The sequence below is a fragment of the Rhinoderma darwinii genome, chromosome 5, assembly GCF_050947455.1.
Source record: "Rhinoderma darwinii isolate aRhiDar2 chromosome 5, aRhiDar2.hap1, whole genome shotgun sequence".
In the NCBI taxonomy this organism is placed as follows: Eukaryota; Metazoa; Chordata; class Amphibia; order Anura; family Rhinodermatidae; genus Rhinoderma; species Rhinoderma darwinii.
In genome coordinates, this window is record NC_134691.1 from 116,221,662 (window position 1) to 116,238,286 (window position 16,625).

Below are 16,625 nucleotides of genomic sequence, written 5' to 3' on the forward strand. Positions count from 1 at the left end.
GAAAATATTTTCGGCACCATGTCAGGTTTGAAAGGCTCTTGCGGTGCCAAAACAGTGGAAACCTCCACAAGTGACCCCATTTTGTAAACTATACCCCTTGAGGAAATTATCTAGGGGTATAGTGAGAATTTTGACTCTGCAGCTTTTTTGCAGAAATTATTGGAACTAGGCCGTGAAAATTAAAATCTACATTCTTTCAAAGAAAATGTGGGTTTAGCTAATTTTTCTAATTTCCACAAGGACTAAAGGAGAAAATGCACCACTTAATTTGTAAAGCAATTTCTCCCGAGTAAAACGATACCACACATGTGGTCATAAATGGCTGTTTGGACACATGGCAGGGCTTAGAAGGGAAAGAGCGTCATTTGGCTTTTGGAGCTCAAATTTAGCAGGAATGGCTTGCGGAGACCACGTCGCATTTACAAAGCCCCTAAGGGACCACAACAGTGAAAACGACAAAAAAGTGACTCCATTTAGGAAACTACACCCCTTGAAGAATCCATCTAGGGGGTGTGGTGAGCATTTTGACCCCACAGGGGTTTCATAGATTTTATTAGAATTGGGCAGTGAAGATAAAAAAAATCATTTTTTTCCAATAAGACGTAGCTTTAGCTCAAAATTTTTCATTTTCTCAACAAATAAAGGAATAAAAGAACCCCAACATTTGTAAAGCAACTTCTCTGGAGTACGGCAATACCCCATTTGTGGTCATAATCGGTTGTTTGGGCACGGATCAGAAGGGAAGGAGCGCCATTTGGCTTTTGGAGCACAGATTTTGCTGGATTGGTTTTTGACACCATTTCACTTTTGCAAAGCTCCTAAGGTACCAGTACAGTGGAAACTCCCCAAAAGTGACTCCACTCACGAAACGACACCACTTGAGGAATTCATCTAGGGGTGTAGTGAGCATTTTGACCCCACAGGTGTTTCATAGATTTTATTAGAATTGGGCAGTGAAAAAAAAAATAAGATGTAGTTTTAGCTGAAATTTTTTCGTTTTCTCAACAAATAAATGAAAAAAAGCACCCCAACACTTGTAAAACAACTTCTCCTGTGTACGGCAATACCCCATATGTAGTCATAAACTGCTGTTTGGGCACAGAGTAGGGCTCAGAAGGGTAGGTGAGCCATTTGCTTTTGGAGTACAGATTTTGCTGGATTGGTTTCTGGGCGCTATGTAGCATTTGCAAAGTCCCTGTGGGACCAAAACAGTGGATCCCCCCCAGAAGTGACCCCATTTTGTGAGCATATTAACCCTGCAGGTGATTGGCAGAAATTGGTGTGAACTCGATGTTGCAGAGTGAAAATGGGATTTTTTCCATAGATATGCCAATATGTGGTGCCCAGCTTGTGCCACCATAACAAGATCGCTCTGTTATCATTATGCGGTGTTTCCCGGTTTTAGGGCTTATTCAGACGAACGTTATATACGTCCGTGCAACGCGCATGATTTTCACGCGCGTCGCATGGACCTATATTAGTCTATGGGGCCGTGCAGACATGTGCGTGATTTTTACTTAGCGTGAGTCCGCTGAAAAAAAGTCACGACATGTCCGTTCTTTGGTCGTTTTTTGCACATCACGCACCCATTGAAGTCAATGGGTGCGTGAAAACCACGCATGTCACACGGAAGCACTTCCGTGCGAACAGCGTGATTCGCGCAACAGCTGTCAAAAGGATGAATGAAAACATAAAAGCACCACGTGCTTTTCTGTTTACAAACATCCAAACGGAGTGTCATAATGATGGCGACTGCGCATCATATGCCAAGGCCACACGGAGCTGTTAAGTGCCTTTTGCGCAGGAAAAACGCTGCATTTTTTGCCTGCGCAAAAACAGCACGCTCGTGTGAATCCAGCCTTAGAAACACCCTACATGTGGCGCTAATCTTTTGCCTGGACATTCGACCAGGCTCAGGAGTGAAACAGCACCATGTAAAATTAAGGCCTAATTTGGCAATTTACAAAGTATTGGATCACAATTGCAGAGGCTCTGATGTGAAATAATAAAAGAAACTGCTGAGAAGTGACCCCATTTTGGAAACTGCACCCCTCAAGGCATTTATTAAGGCGTGTAGTGAGCATTTTCACCCCACAGGCCTTTTCCATGAATGATTGCGCTGCGCAGGGTGCAAAGTAAAAATTAAAATGTTTCCCTAGATATGCTATTTCAGCAAATATGTAGTGCCCAGCTTGAGCCACTGAAGACACACACCCCAAAAATTGTTAAAAGGGTTCTCCAGGGTGTGGCGATGCCATTTATGTGGAAGTAAACTGCTGTTTGGGGACACTGTAGAGTTCAGAAGGGAGGTAGCGCCATTTGGCTTTTGGAGCGTGGATTTTGCTTGGTAGTAGTTTTGTTTGAGTATTGCTGGTGTTTCCGTTTATAATGTGGGGGTACATGTAAGCCGGGCGGAGTATATAAGGGGCATAGTCAGGTGGTATAATAATGGGGTAAAAAAAAACAATAAAATAATCCATAGATATTTGTCACGCTGTGACACAATCCTTTCTGTACAGGCTGGTGTCTCACTAATAAATGGTCCTTACTTATCCCCCTCGGCATCTTTGCAGTTTTGGGAAATTTGCTGGGAAGTGTTGTGCTGGTATACCCTGGGCATCCTCGCTTCCAGCAGATATGTTTGGGCCCTCCCCTTGCTGGTTCCTTAATTTTAGGGGCCTTGAAAATTCGCCACTTGAAACAGAAGAAATGTTCCCCTCGGGTCGGCACAACAGCATATTTTTTCTTTCCTGACTTATTGGAGCCTTAACTAATTTTATTTTTTCATAGACGTAGTGGTATGAAGTCTGTTTTTTTGCGGGACGAGCTGTAGTTTTTATTTTGGGGTACATGCGACTTTTTGATCACTTGTTATCCTTTTTTTTTTGGGAGGCAAGGTGACCAAAAAACAGCAATTCTGGTATATATTTTTTTAGTTCTTTTTATACAGCGTTCACCACGCATTATAAATTACATGTTACCTTTATTCTGCGGGTCAGTCCGATTCCGGCGATACCTAATTTATAGAACTTTTTTAAGTTTTACAACTTTTTGCACAATAAAATAACTTTTGTAAAGAGAATGGATTTTTTTCTGTCGCCAAGTTGTGAGAGCCATAACTTTTTAATTTTTTCGTCGACGGAGCTGTATGAGAGCTTGTTTTTTGCGATTCGAGTTATAGGTTTTATAGGTACCATTTTTGGTTACATGCGAGTTTTTGATCACTTTTTATTTCAATTTTTGGAAGACAAAGTGACCAAAAAACAGCAATTATGTCAGTATTTTTTAGGGTTTTTGTTTACGGCGTTCACTGTCTGGAATAAATAAAATAATATTTTTATATTTCAGGTCGTTACGGTCGCAGTGATACCAAATATGTATGGCTTTAGTCTTTTTTTCAATAATAAATGACTTGATAAGGGAAAAAGGGCGATTGTGTTTTATGTTATTACTTGAAACTTTTATTGTATTTTTTACAACTTTTATTTTTACTTTTTTTACACTTTTTTTTTACACTATTCTTTAGTCCCACTAGGGGACTTGAAGGTCCAACTGTTTGTTTGATGTTCCAATACATTGCACTACCTATGTAGTGAAATGTATTATAACTGTCAGTTGTTAACTGAGAGCAAGCCGATCAGGCTCCACCTCCGGACGGGGCCTAATCGGCTTCCATAATGGAAGATAGGAAGCCATTGTTAGGCCTCCTGTTGCCATAGTAGCAGTCGCCAGCCTTGCCATCGCATGGCAGGCTGCCGATTTGATACAAACCACTTTGATGCAGCGATCGCATTGGATCGCTGCTTCGAAGGGGTGGTTAATGACAGGAATCGGAGCTAGGTCTGGTTCCTGCCGATACATCGTGGTGTCCGCTGTAACATACAGCGGACACCCACTGCTGATGACGCCGGCTCAGCTTCTGAGCAGGAAGCTGAACCGGCGCCATCTTGCCGATAGTACCGGAAGCCTTTTGGGCCCCGCCGACGATGGGGCATAGGAGGATTTTGTTGCTGGCAGACCGGGAGGTAAGTATTAGGTCTCAGATCGCCTTTGCAGCCACCAGCAACCCAGCGATCACGTTGCTGGGGTGCCGGTGGCTATAAACTCCTCACATGCTGCGATCTCTATTGAATGCAGCATATGAGGGGTTAATAGGTCTGATCTGAGGCTAGCTCCGGTCCTGGCCGATACCTTAGCGTGCCAGCTATAACATACAGCTGTCACCCGGCGGTTATGTCGCCGGCTCAGTTCCTGAGCCAGCTCCACCTCCTTCACGTACAGTTACGTGGAATTGCGTGAAAACACTAGTTCCCATCACGAAACTGTACGTGAAAATGCGGGAAGGGGTTAAAGTACCATAAAATGTACTGGGAAACTGAAAAAAAAATAATTTGCGCGCCGAAATTGGAAAAAACTGTGATTCCTCCATTGTTTTGGGGGTTTTGTTTTTAAGTCTTTCACTGTGCGGTAAAAACGTCAACTTGAGCTTTATTCTGCTTCTCAATACGATTACGGTGATACCAAATTTATATATTTTTTTTATATTTTACTACTTTTACAAAGAAAAGACTATTAGTTAAAAAAAAAATAATTGTTTTGTATCATCACATTCTGACATCCAGAACTTTTTTTTATTTTTTGTCGATTGAGCAGTCTGGGGGCTTATTTTTGGTGGGACGAGCTGTAGCTTTTATTGGTACCATTTGGTTCGGGGGATGACCAAAAAATAGCGATGCTGACATAGTTCTCAGTTTATTTTGTTTTCGGCGTTCACCGTGCGGAAAAAATAACATTATAGTTTCATAGTTTGGATCGTTACGAACGCGGTGATACCAAGTATGTGTACTTTTTTTAACGTTTTAATTTTTTTCCTATAATAAATGACTTATTATAGGAAAACAAAAACTTTTATTTTGTAACTTTTATAAAACATTTGTAACTTTTTTTTTACTTTTTACACCTTATTTTTTTCACCTGCAGCTCTAAACGCTGCTAGAATACATTACACTACCTAGGTAGTGTAACGTATTCCAACTGTCAGTGTGACGTCACAGTCTCTCTGACACTAAGTCTACGAGGAGTAGTCAGAGGCTGGTCCACATAGGCTTCCATACAGGGCAGACTCGGAGGCCGTTGCCTGGCCTCCAGATGCCGTCACAAGCATCAGCAGTCCCCACAAATGTATGGGGGATGCTGATGTGCTACAAATCCCCTAAATGCATCGATCGCATTTAACGGGTTCATTGCCGAAATCAGCAGTGATGAGCCACTGATTGACAACACTGGAGTGTCAGCTGTCAGGGACAGCTGACCTCCCAGTTCCCGATACACACCTTGTCGCCGACAGTGTGCATCGGGAACGACACAGTGACTTCCTGTCACTCTGACAGGAAGCCTATCAGGACCAGCCGGAGGTTGGTCCTGATGGGCTTCCATCCATGGCAGACACGGGGGCCATTGTTTGGCTTCCATTTGCCATGCTAACTATCGGCAAACCCAGCGATTTCGGACCGGGGTCTGCCGATATGCTAGAAACCCCTAAAATGCGGCGATTGCAACCGATCGCCGCATTTAAGGGGTTAATTCGCCGAAATCAGCGGCAAAGGACTGCTGGCCGGCAAGAGTGGAGTGTTAGCTGTCGGCGACCGCTGACCTCCCGGTTCCCGACAGTCACCGACAGTCTGCACCAGAAACAACTCAGTAACTGTACGTCCTCGTGCGGGAAGTAACCTCCCGCGACGACGTATAGTTACTTACTACTTACTCGTGCGGATAGGGGTTAATATATAACATAACCTAGTTAGAGGAATTGGGTTGGGACTAGGGCGGGATGTTATTCTAAATTTTTAAATAGTTTATTATCATTTTTTTATTATATTATTTTATTATTATTATCATTTGTTTCAACTTGTCCACCAGAAGGTCAGAAAAAAACATTAGTGGACATCATTTATTTTATTTTTTTACACTACATATCTGTTATGACAGCCCGGGTTACTGGAGAATACAGCCTGATGATGTGACAGTTGTCACAATCAGGGCTATACGGAGTCCGGTTAGACTCAGCAGCTCTGTGAGTTGACTGTTGTCCCAGAACTCACATGATCACCGGGGTAAAGAAAGGCAACTACAGCTACCTTTATTGTATACACAACACTCATTCTACACTGTGTATACACAGATCGAGAAGGCAGAAATGATAAAAAAAATTCTGCCTTCTCAACTGGGTGCCCAGCTGTCTCTGACATTACAGCTGCTGTTCTGCAGCGTCATGTTTCTACACCACTGCAGAATAAAGCTGCCTTAAAATCACATGGGCATTCGTTCAGGGGTTAAAGTCAAGTCCTCCTTAGGGTGTATTCACACGGCTCTTTTGCCACGTTTATTGCCGCACAGCCGGTAACCACTTTGTGAAACGCGTGCTTTTTACAGCGATTTGCTGTGACTTTGCAAATCTCAGTAAAAACGCTTGCGTTTATTGGTGAGGTTTTCAGCCACGCTGCAAAAAATGTGACAAAACCATCACCGTGTTAATACACCCTTACAGGTAGTCCCAGCTTTAGTAAACCAGGTGTCCTAACCATGTCTTCTACAGCCTGTTCTGATTATAGAAAATACTTGTCTGCATCTGTCTTTAAAATTTAGCATTATTTATTTATGTATAATCTATATTTTTTCTCTATTGCAGATAAATACTTTATTTTATTTTTTTCTGCATACAGAAATATATTGTATTTTAGCTACAGTTTGTTCTTTAATGAATTTTTGGAAATACAATAATTTTAGAATCATTGACTGGTACATAATGCCAGAGAAAGATGAGTAACCTGATAATTATCAATTAAAATTTTCATAAGCTAGTCAGATCAGGATTGGTTGGCCAATTTAAGACTTAGTGCACATGGCCGTATTATGGCTCCTAGTTATATGGAGCGTAATATGGCACTTAGAGGTGTTTGGGTCCCTTTTGTATGTGTCTGATTTCATACAGAGACATACAGAATTCATTTCTAAAAGATTTATACGGAATCTGCTAGAAAACAAATTGTGGAATGCTCCATTTAAAGCCATATTATAGAGAATATCTAAAAAATATGTTGCCATATGGAGCACTATATATGCTGGCACATGAAGTGCTTACAGCTCTGGGCAGGCCTTAGTCATACAAACCTATTAACATAGTTGTCAAGTAAGGCTTCGTTCACATCTGCGTCAGGGCTCTGTTCTGACGTTCCGTCTGAGCTTTCCGTCGGAACGGAGCCCTGACTGACACAAACTGAAACCATAGTTTTCTGTTTCCATCACCACTGATTTCAATGGTGACGGATCCGGTGCCGATGGTTTCAGTTTGACTCTGTTGTGCAAGGGTTCTGTCGTTTTGACGGGATGAATACCGTAGTCGACTATCTGACGCAGATGTGAACATAGCCTAAACTGTACTCTCATGGGCTTAACCAATGAATGATTCATACAAAAAAGAAACAATTACAAAGTTACGATCAAATGCACCACAAGTGTTGGTCTGAGTGAGGTCCTAATTCTTTTTTCCTGTATGTGTTTTGCTACTTTAACTAAATCATCATTAATGCAGATTCAGATTTTTATGTATTTGTTTTTCTTTCAAATATAGTGATTAGTGAATGTGTACGGTAGCTGCTTTTCTCTATCGTATACAATGGTACAGCCATCTTATAAGGTTTCTGTTTGTGTGCAGATGTTTAAGGACTAAACTTTCACAACAGGGAAAGCACTGTTCCCAAGTCTAACACTAAGGGTATGTTCACACGTGCACGTCCGTTACGGCTGAAACTACGGAGCTGTTTTCAGAGGAAAACAACTCCTGAATTTCAGACGTAATGGCAAGTGCAGGCGTTTTTCGCAGCTTCCATTACGGACGTAATTGGAGCTGTTTTTCTATGGAGTCAATGGAAAACAGATCCAATTACATCCCAAGAAGTGACAGGCACTTCTTTGACACGGGCGTCTTTTTTACGCGCCGTCTTTTGACAGCGGCACGTAAAAAAATGACCGTCGGCACAGAACATCGGAAAACCCATTCAAATGAATGGGCAGATGTTTGCTGATGCTTTCTAGCAGTATTTTCGTCCGTAATTCCTGGCGTAAAACGCCTGAATTACGTCCGTAAATAGTGCGTGTGAACATACCCTAACAATGCGTAATAATAATGCAAGTCCTTACAGTGTTCTCAGAATATGAACCAGGACCCTTTAGTCAAATTTTTTTTTATTTTTATAAAGTATGGGAACGTAAAAAGCAAAAGATAGGACATGTCCTATCTTTTGCAAAAGATTTATACGGCCCGGACACCTTCCCGCAAATATACGGGAAGGTGTCCGTAATCAATAGAAATGAATGGGTCTGTAATTGCGGACCGTAATTACGGTCCACAATTATGTACGAAATCTATGGTGGTGTGCATGGGGCCTAACACTGAATTTTTTTAAGGGATGTATTTTTTAAGGGAGTACCACTTGTTTTAAATTATTTAATTGAAAATAGGCTTACTTTTCTCTCATCTGTGGGATAGTTAGTAGCATACCACAGACTTCGTCTTCTTTCTGCAGTGAGCGGAGGTGGGTTGCAATCTCCCTCTCTCTCACCTTCTTCATTCTCCTTATTTTCTTCATAGATCCTCTACAAAAGTATAATGCAATAATAATATATAATAACATTCTTCAATCACAACATATACAGATAGTTTTAAATATGTTGTGACAATTCTTTTTTAATGCACTGCTAAAAATAAAAAGTTTCCACAAAAGATAAAAAAATACAAAGGTATACGTGCACTCTTCTAAAGTTAAACAAACAAAAAGACATTTACTTTATTAAGGCTATGTTTACGCTAGCTTCATGGCTTCCGTTTGTAATGGAGGAAAGGCAGACATGCCAGATCCGGTTTTGAATGGTTACTGACAAATTCTGACTTATCCTTATTAACTTATAATGTGGTCCATCAGGTTTCTGATGAAAACCCCAATGGATACCAAAAACACGGTTGTGAACAAAGCCTTAGATATACATCTCTATTCTCCTCTAGCACCAAAGATCATGGATAGTTTACTTAAAGAGGATCTATCACAAGTTTAGTAATGCCCAATCTCCTAGCTAATCTAATAGGCGCTGTCACACGGATAATGCTAGTGAAAATTGTGTTCCAAAACGTTTATTATTTGAAAAGTTATGAGCTTTTTTCTAAATATGAAAATGAGCCTATACTAGACAAGTGGGAGGTAACACCATCGATTATCCTGAGGTGGAGCTTCCTCACAGCCTCTGACGCTGTCCTATCAGCATGAAGCTGCTTCACACAGTGTGAGAGACTGAGGCTGGAGGGGATCATTTAAAATAGCTATATCTCCGGCTGTGGACCACCTAGAACAATGATATAATCTTTCATATGGCACCAGGATTGCAGTTCTAGCTATGAAACAACCGGACGTATGACCAGTTGAAAACACAGTCAGGAATGGAAACTGTATACTACAGTATATGATCACCCTGTGTTGTTGGGCTGAGAAGAGGAGAACTGTATGACACTGATTGGACAGCGTCATACGGAAAACATTACACTGCTCAAAGTGGAAAGAAAGACCTACCTCCCATTTGGCAAGTGTAGCCAAATTAGCATATTTAGAAAAATGCAAATAATAAACATTTTTTGAAAAAAATTACACTATAGTTATAAGTATCATAGCGCCTATTAGATTAGTTAGGAGATAGGTCATTGATAAAATAGTGACAGATCCTCCATAATTCTAAGAACGAATATCCTTTTTATCTCACATTCACCCAATTCAGTAATCCCTCAAAGTGTTGTTTAATTAATCTAGAAAATAAATAATAATATGCTCACATGTTACTCTGAGAAAGCATTTACTTTGTTAAAGTATTAAGCACTTAAATGGATAAAAAACTGAAATGCACAGGAAACAAGAATTAGATTGTACAAGGGCAAAACAACTCAATGATCAATAGAGATCAATGACAAAGTGAAAATGCTAACTGACTTACAGTACTGTATTAGTCTGAAAACAAATAGGTCCATTAAGAGTTTGATACAGTTGTATTTAAGTGGTTTCTTTAATGTATTTTCCTTGGAGCAAGAACATCCAATCCAAGGATCAATAAAAATAAATAATTAATAAAATATTACACTTACGACAGGTTCTTGAAGCCAAAGACGTATCAAAGTTGCCAGTGTATAATACAGTATTAACAGCATGACTGGGTTGGTATAGTGGTACCAATCTATACTCGGATTTGATATGAATTTCCATGTGCTTGAACAGTTGGTTTGAACTAATGAAGTGACACCAAACAACCTATAATAGAAGGAGAATAAATGTGGAAAACACTATTAGGCTAAACAGCACAAAACAGTACAAAAAAAATATATAGTGTAAATTGGTTAACAGCGCCCAAGAAAGAATACAGAAGACTCCTGATGACTGCATGTATACATGACAGCCATCAATTATTTCAGTCAGGTGGTGGGGGAGCACTCCCCTTATGAATACAGGGGGCTCACTATATTCCTTGTTATGTGCTATTAACCAAACTGCACTATTTATATTATTGTGTCATTTGGGCTAAAACAAAGAACATGTCCCTATATTAAACTGCCCTTAAATAGGTCAGCATTTTATGGTGTATGATCTGCTTTAAAAATGCACACAGAGATGTAGAAAGGATTACACAACTTGACAGATCTCTTAAAGGCAAAAATTATCTCCTTGAAACAATGGAGGCAAAGGGTAGACTACCATATTGTTTTCACTGATTTGGATCTATTACTACTATATGTTTAAAGTTACCACCACCCGTACTGATGAAGGTTAGGTATTAATTTATAGTGACTATAGTAATTCTTGGAAATGCATTAATTATTTATGTAAAAGCCACAAGCAATATTGACTTTATCATGTAGACATTATTCATGGATAACAATGGAATGCTCATCATTTACAGTATCTTATCATTTTGTTACCTGTACGTAGTTGTTTCTTCATACAAAGCTAGCTTAAACAGGTTAGTGACTTTATACAGCTAAGACCATTTATGGGACATCCTAACCGGTAGGAGAAAAATCTTATGTTCTAATGTACACACGTTCAGCATCATTTTCTATTTTGTATAATCTCTAGTAGATTGCATGAATAAAACCTTGCATGAATAAAATATTGCATGGATAAATTCTTTAAAGGCTATGTGCACCTTTGAAATCCTTTTGTTTCTTTTTTTTTTATAAAAAAGTGTGTTTTCTGCAACTTTGTAAATACATTATATTAAAAAATAATTTTTACTTTTTGAGATACAGCTGCTTTGTATTCTGTGTACAGAGCAGCTGTATCTAGCGCTGGATCCTGTATCGGTCAGGTAAGAGGGACTGACATTTTCATAAAAAAAAGATTTTGCCAACATGGTATAATGTGAATCTTTATTAAAGGTGTTTCCTTTTCTAAAGCATTTTATTAATTCAATACATACATTGGGAACACTATGGAAATCGACATACATTGGCACCGGACATTCATTTTCATACAACATGCCATCAAAAAGACTTTACTATTAGTATAAGGGTATGTTCACACGGCCTATTTACGGACGTAATTCGGGCGTTTTTGCCCCGAATTACGTCTGAAAATAGCGCCTCAATAGCGCTGACAAACATCTGCCCATTGAAAGCAATGGGCAGACGTTTGTCTGTTCACACGAGGCGTATATTTACGCGCCGCTGTCAAATGACGGCGCGTAAATAGACGCCCGCGTAGAAGAAGTGACCTGTCACTTCTTTGGCCGTAATTGGAGCCGCTATTCATTGACTCCAATGAATAGCAGCGCTAATTACGGCCGTAATTGACGCGGCGTTCAAGCGCCTGCACATGCCGGGACGGCTGAAATTACGGGGATGTTTTCAGGCTGAAACATCCCCGTAATTTCAGCCGTTACGGACCCCCGCCGTGTGAACATACCCTAAGATAGTACATTTCTGTAGTGTCTCAATACAGAATATTGTACATGGACACTGAATCAGCTATACAGTAATAGGGATACTACTTTTCCTTAGCTAACAGACTTTTTTTAGATATCTACAATTAAGGGATGTTTTACTCCCACCTTTCGATTATAGTGATGGGTCCTCACTCATTTTGGACTTTCTTTTGAATTGTTAGGGTAAAACGCGGCTAATCAACAGACATGGCTCCTTGAGAGTTAATTTTATAGCAAGAAAACAATGGGAGAACGGTTTGTGGAAATTTTTTGAGGATAAATAACTTCATATTGTGTCCTTAATTTAATTTTCTCCCCCTTGTTTTGATCACAAATTGGTTTAATTTATGTTGAATAACAGACTTTACTAACCCTCTTTTTTTTTTTTTTACACAAAATTGTGTGTCGCCAAACCTCCGGCTGCTCTAGATGTAATGCTCCAGATGCTGACTTATTGCCTTTTCCCAGGATCTTTGTCTTTGCCTCTTTATGTCAGGGTTTGCTTTGTTTTTCCCAAATACATAGTAAATCTGATTGGAAGATTGCTATTTCTGCCAAGACTTCTTATAGTCAGAAAGTGGAGGTTATCCCAACCCATAACTAACCTTGCCATGTACAGGTTGGCTAAACAAATTATGAAAGTTTATCTAATGTACATAAACCCGGAGACTTCTCAAAGTCTTTATTAATGTTATGAGCCAACCTCTTCCTATTAACTATATAATGTAAAATGTACGTTCTATTTTCTCTTGCTCCCCCTGACTTTCACTCTTCGTCTTATTTTGGTGGGCAGGGTGGTTAGGAGATTTAATCTAAAATAAATATATTGTATTTAAGCTTGTTTAAATCTTATAATTTAACAAAGAGCAAATAATAAAAAATATGGTGATACTATAGTAATAATAAACAACATGTTTATGTCCTAACTTTACTCCACTACACAGCAGGAGTAAAAATACTATGCAATATTATGTTTCACGCCTTAATCACACAGAACTATTTTCTCTGCATAGATGCTGTCAAGGGTGTATATACAACAGAAGCAGACCATCCGGGCCTCGCCCTCATTGGTCCCATCCCCTTTGCTACAGGGTGATGAGAACCTGCGCAGGACACCACTCTCCAGAGGAACTGCATTGTTAGTCAGCAACAGGGTTGGTAATGTGCGTGGATAGGGAAACAAGCAAAAAGCTATTCTAAACTTGGTGGCAAAACTTGGCACCATAATGTATGGCCCATTTCTCTCTCTTCGATGTAGGCCACTGCATGTTGTTTAAATTTGTCTGCATTTGGATAGATATTTTTTTATCTCTGAATTTGAAATATGCAGTATGTTGTATTTTGCCAATATTGGCCCCATATTTTCCTGACAAAAGTCAGTTTATACTGCCAAAATGTTCTGTTCAAATGTATCTCAGTATGATGAAATTTATTTACAGCTGCATTCTGAGAAAAATATAGCTCACAAAACACTTACAGGGTACGTCCACACACAAGGTAAACACTATGGAATTTACAACTGGATTTTCTGTGCGGAAATTCAACAGTGTTTTCGCAAGAGATATTGACATTCTGAAGATTGACGATCCACACCGCAAGCCAATTTCCGCACTACTTTTCTGCTAATTTTTTCCGCAGCGTGTGTATGGGATTTGTTGAAATCTCATCCACTTTGCTGCTACTGTAATACGATGCAGGTTTTTCCCCAATTAAATCCGTTGCAGAAAATCCGTAGCCAATGCGCCCCATGTTCACATACTCACAAATGAAGAAGCTTGAAAAACATCTCTTTCGATACAAAAATATGTATTCAATGTCCATGTTTAGCACTGTGTTTTTATCCACATTGGAATATGGTCATTTGAATGAGGCCTAATTCAGATGGTAGGTTTAATTTAGAATTACAAACTGCTATAGGGTATTTAATTTCAATCTTAGTATGAACTATAATGCAGTATTTTAGTCCAAGATCAAGGGACTTTTATAACTTCTATACTATATAATATTATGTCATACGGGATATCTTCAGTTTAAAATAATACAAATATGTTTTAATCAACTATTTGCAAAACCGTAAAAGTATAAAACCCCTTGTATTTTTAGAGCAGACCCAGCAGGGGACACCCTTAATTCATGCTATCACTGCAACTTCAAGCAAATGTTACACGGCGCACATAAGGTCAGTGACAACCACAGCACAGCAATGAGCATTTCTACATGGATCAGCAGTAATTTGGAAAGACGCCAGCGATTCTTGCTTGAGTGAAGTTATATCCCGTTTAAACTACAGAAGGCGAGTTAATGCGCCTTTCTTAAAAGAGTAATGCATTGATTGTCTGGTGATCCTTGTCCGTCTCTATTGTAAATCAATAAAATAATGGTCCAACAGTTAGCTTTATGTGTTTTAAAGGGCTAGAGTGTGTAGATTTCAAGCAGTCATAGAGGAATTTTGAAAATTGCACGCAAAAACTCTGGTGTATGAAAGGCTCTCTTGTGATTAATATCCCTACTTCAAAGAATTACAGTAGCAACAGCCAGGAAGTTAAAAGCCTCTAAAATTACTGCTGGCTGATGGAAAGTGAAATCACAGGATGAATGAAGCCTGTTTACTCAATTTAGCAAAAACTAAACAAAACCACACGTTAATTAACTTCTCCTCATCAGCAAACCATCTCCTGAAGCAGAATGATGTTCTGTCCAGTGCTCTGCTAAGCTGCAGTAGACAGAAGTTATTAATTAAACATGAAACTGCTAATTTGAGACAATACAAAAAAAAAAAAAAATTAGTGGAAATGGCAAATATATTTTCATATCCCTGTAACACTAAACATTGAATGAAGATGTATCTAAAGAACTGGATGGACATGGTAATTATAGCTTAGCTCCATATAACCTGACCTACTAGTATTATTATGTAGATGGTAAATATTATGAAGGAAAGAAAAAAGGTCAAAGAAAGAAATAGAACAATCAGACAATGTCAGTTAGATATTTCTGATTAAAAAGTGTGCAATATTTCAATTATATAATGGGTTCAACACATCTGCAACATTAGGTTTCAATGAATATATTAAGGTACTATGAACAGAAAACAAGTAATTCATCTTTTTGACTTACCTGGCATAAAAATCACCGGGTGGAATAATCTCTTGAAAAAATTGTAACTGGTACAGATAAATTCCAATCAAGTGCCCTGCACTAAATATGGCCATTAATACACATAGACAGCTGAATATCAGCGGATCAAATACTCGGCAACAGGACCACCATGTGCATAACCCCAAGAATACAAAGAAATACACAGCCGAGGTCAATGAAGGTAGCATCATGCCTAGACAGAAATAAAAGAAAACAACAACTCTTATATAGTCACAATACAGAACTGCTGGACACTATATAACAGCCTATTATTATGGTTATTAAACACTAGCAATAACTATTGTAGTGTGTGTAGAGAAAAATGTGATGAGCTTTCATTCAAATGCTACAATCCACCTCCATTACAGAATAATGGCATGACATGATTTTTTTAAAGGATTTTCCCATAATCCAATTTATATACAAGGCATTGTCAGTTACATAACCTGTCAAATCCCACCTGTATAAGGTGTAATACACTTTTTGAGTGCCCACTCCACGCCGGATCACACTTGTGTATACTTCATCTCTGGTTCTGTCACTTTCATAAAAGTATATTTTTACCAATATTACAAGCCTATTTTTCAGTTCGTAAGACAGAATCAATTTACATGCGCGTATAAAATACACACATTTTAAAAATGCAGCATGTAATACAACAGCTATTGAAGTTTATAGAAAGTGTTCAAAATACAGATACAGCCATTTGTCATCTGTATGGCATCAGTATTGAAAAGAGGCTGTCTTATGTGTTTTTTGTCCCTCCTTAGAAGACGGACCATAAGCATTATAGATCCGTAATATGGATGCAATACTGATGACATATGATCTACATCCCACTTCAACTACATTTGTGTATACTGTACAGTCCGGCCCCACATGACTGCTGATCAGAGTCGCTTAGTTTATTTGCCAGTATAGCACACTGCTGGTAGTATGCAAACTTGAAACTGCACATGTGTTGAGAAATTGAAGTAGATGCTTCAACACATGTGTTTGTTGGGTGATTGTACACTGAAGATGTGAATGTGCAGCCAGTGAATTCAGACACAATAATTGTTCATACCTTCAGGCAACAAGAATTTTTATATATATATCTATATCTATATCTATATCATAGCCGGGGAAGAAAACCCTTTAAATCAGAACACTGAGCATTTAAAAAATTTGAAATAAAAAAAAGACAGCTTTAAATACAATAAAACATTGTTAAATTGTCACTTCACTTATTCTGTGCAGGAAAGTATACTCCTTTTGTTTATCTCTATTTATTAGTACGTGCCACCAATATAAGTATATGCTGCCTCCGACAAGATCAGCAAACTCATATCCTACTACTGCAAATGATGTCAACTTCATAATTTCAGCTGGTTACATTTATTTATTCATTTGGGAGAAAAACAAAGTTGCAAACGCATACATAATCTAATGTTTTACTTGTGTATCACTGTATTTAATTGGTACTTTACTCA

The 16,625-nt window shown here is 38.8% G+C and overlaps 1 protein-coding gene across 1 annotated transcript in view; it reads right to left on the bottom strand.

The window, feature by feature from the left end:
* Nucleotides 1–16,625, bottom strand: part of PIEZO2 (piezo type mechanosensitive ion channel component 2) — a 415,657-nt gene that overhangs the window by 243,439 nt on the left and 155,593 nt on the right. Inside the window, exons 7-9 of the mRNA XM_075828141.1 lie at nucleotides 15,133–15,346; nucleotides 10,184–10,346; nucleotides 8,527–8,655 (exon numbers count right to left, since the gene is read on the bottom strand). Coding sequence (XP_075684256.1) covers nucleotides 8,527–8,655; nucleotides 10,184–10,346; nucleotides 15,133–15,346 — 506 coding nt within the window. The remainder of the gene's footprint in view (nucleotides 1–8,526; nucleotides 8,656–10,183; nucleotides 10,347–15,132; nucleotides 15,347–16,625) is intronic.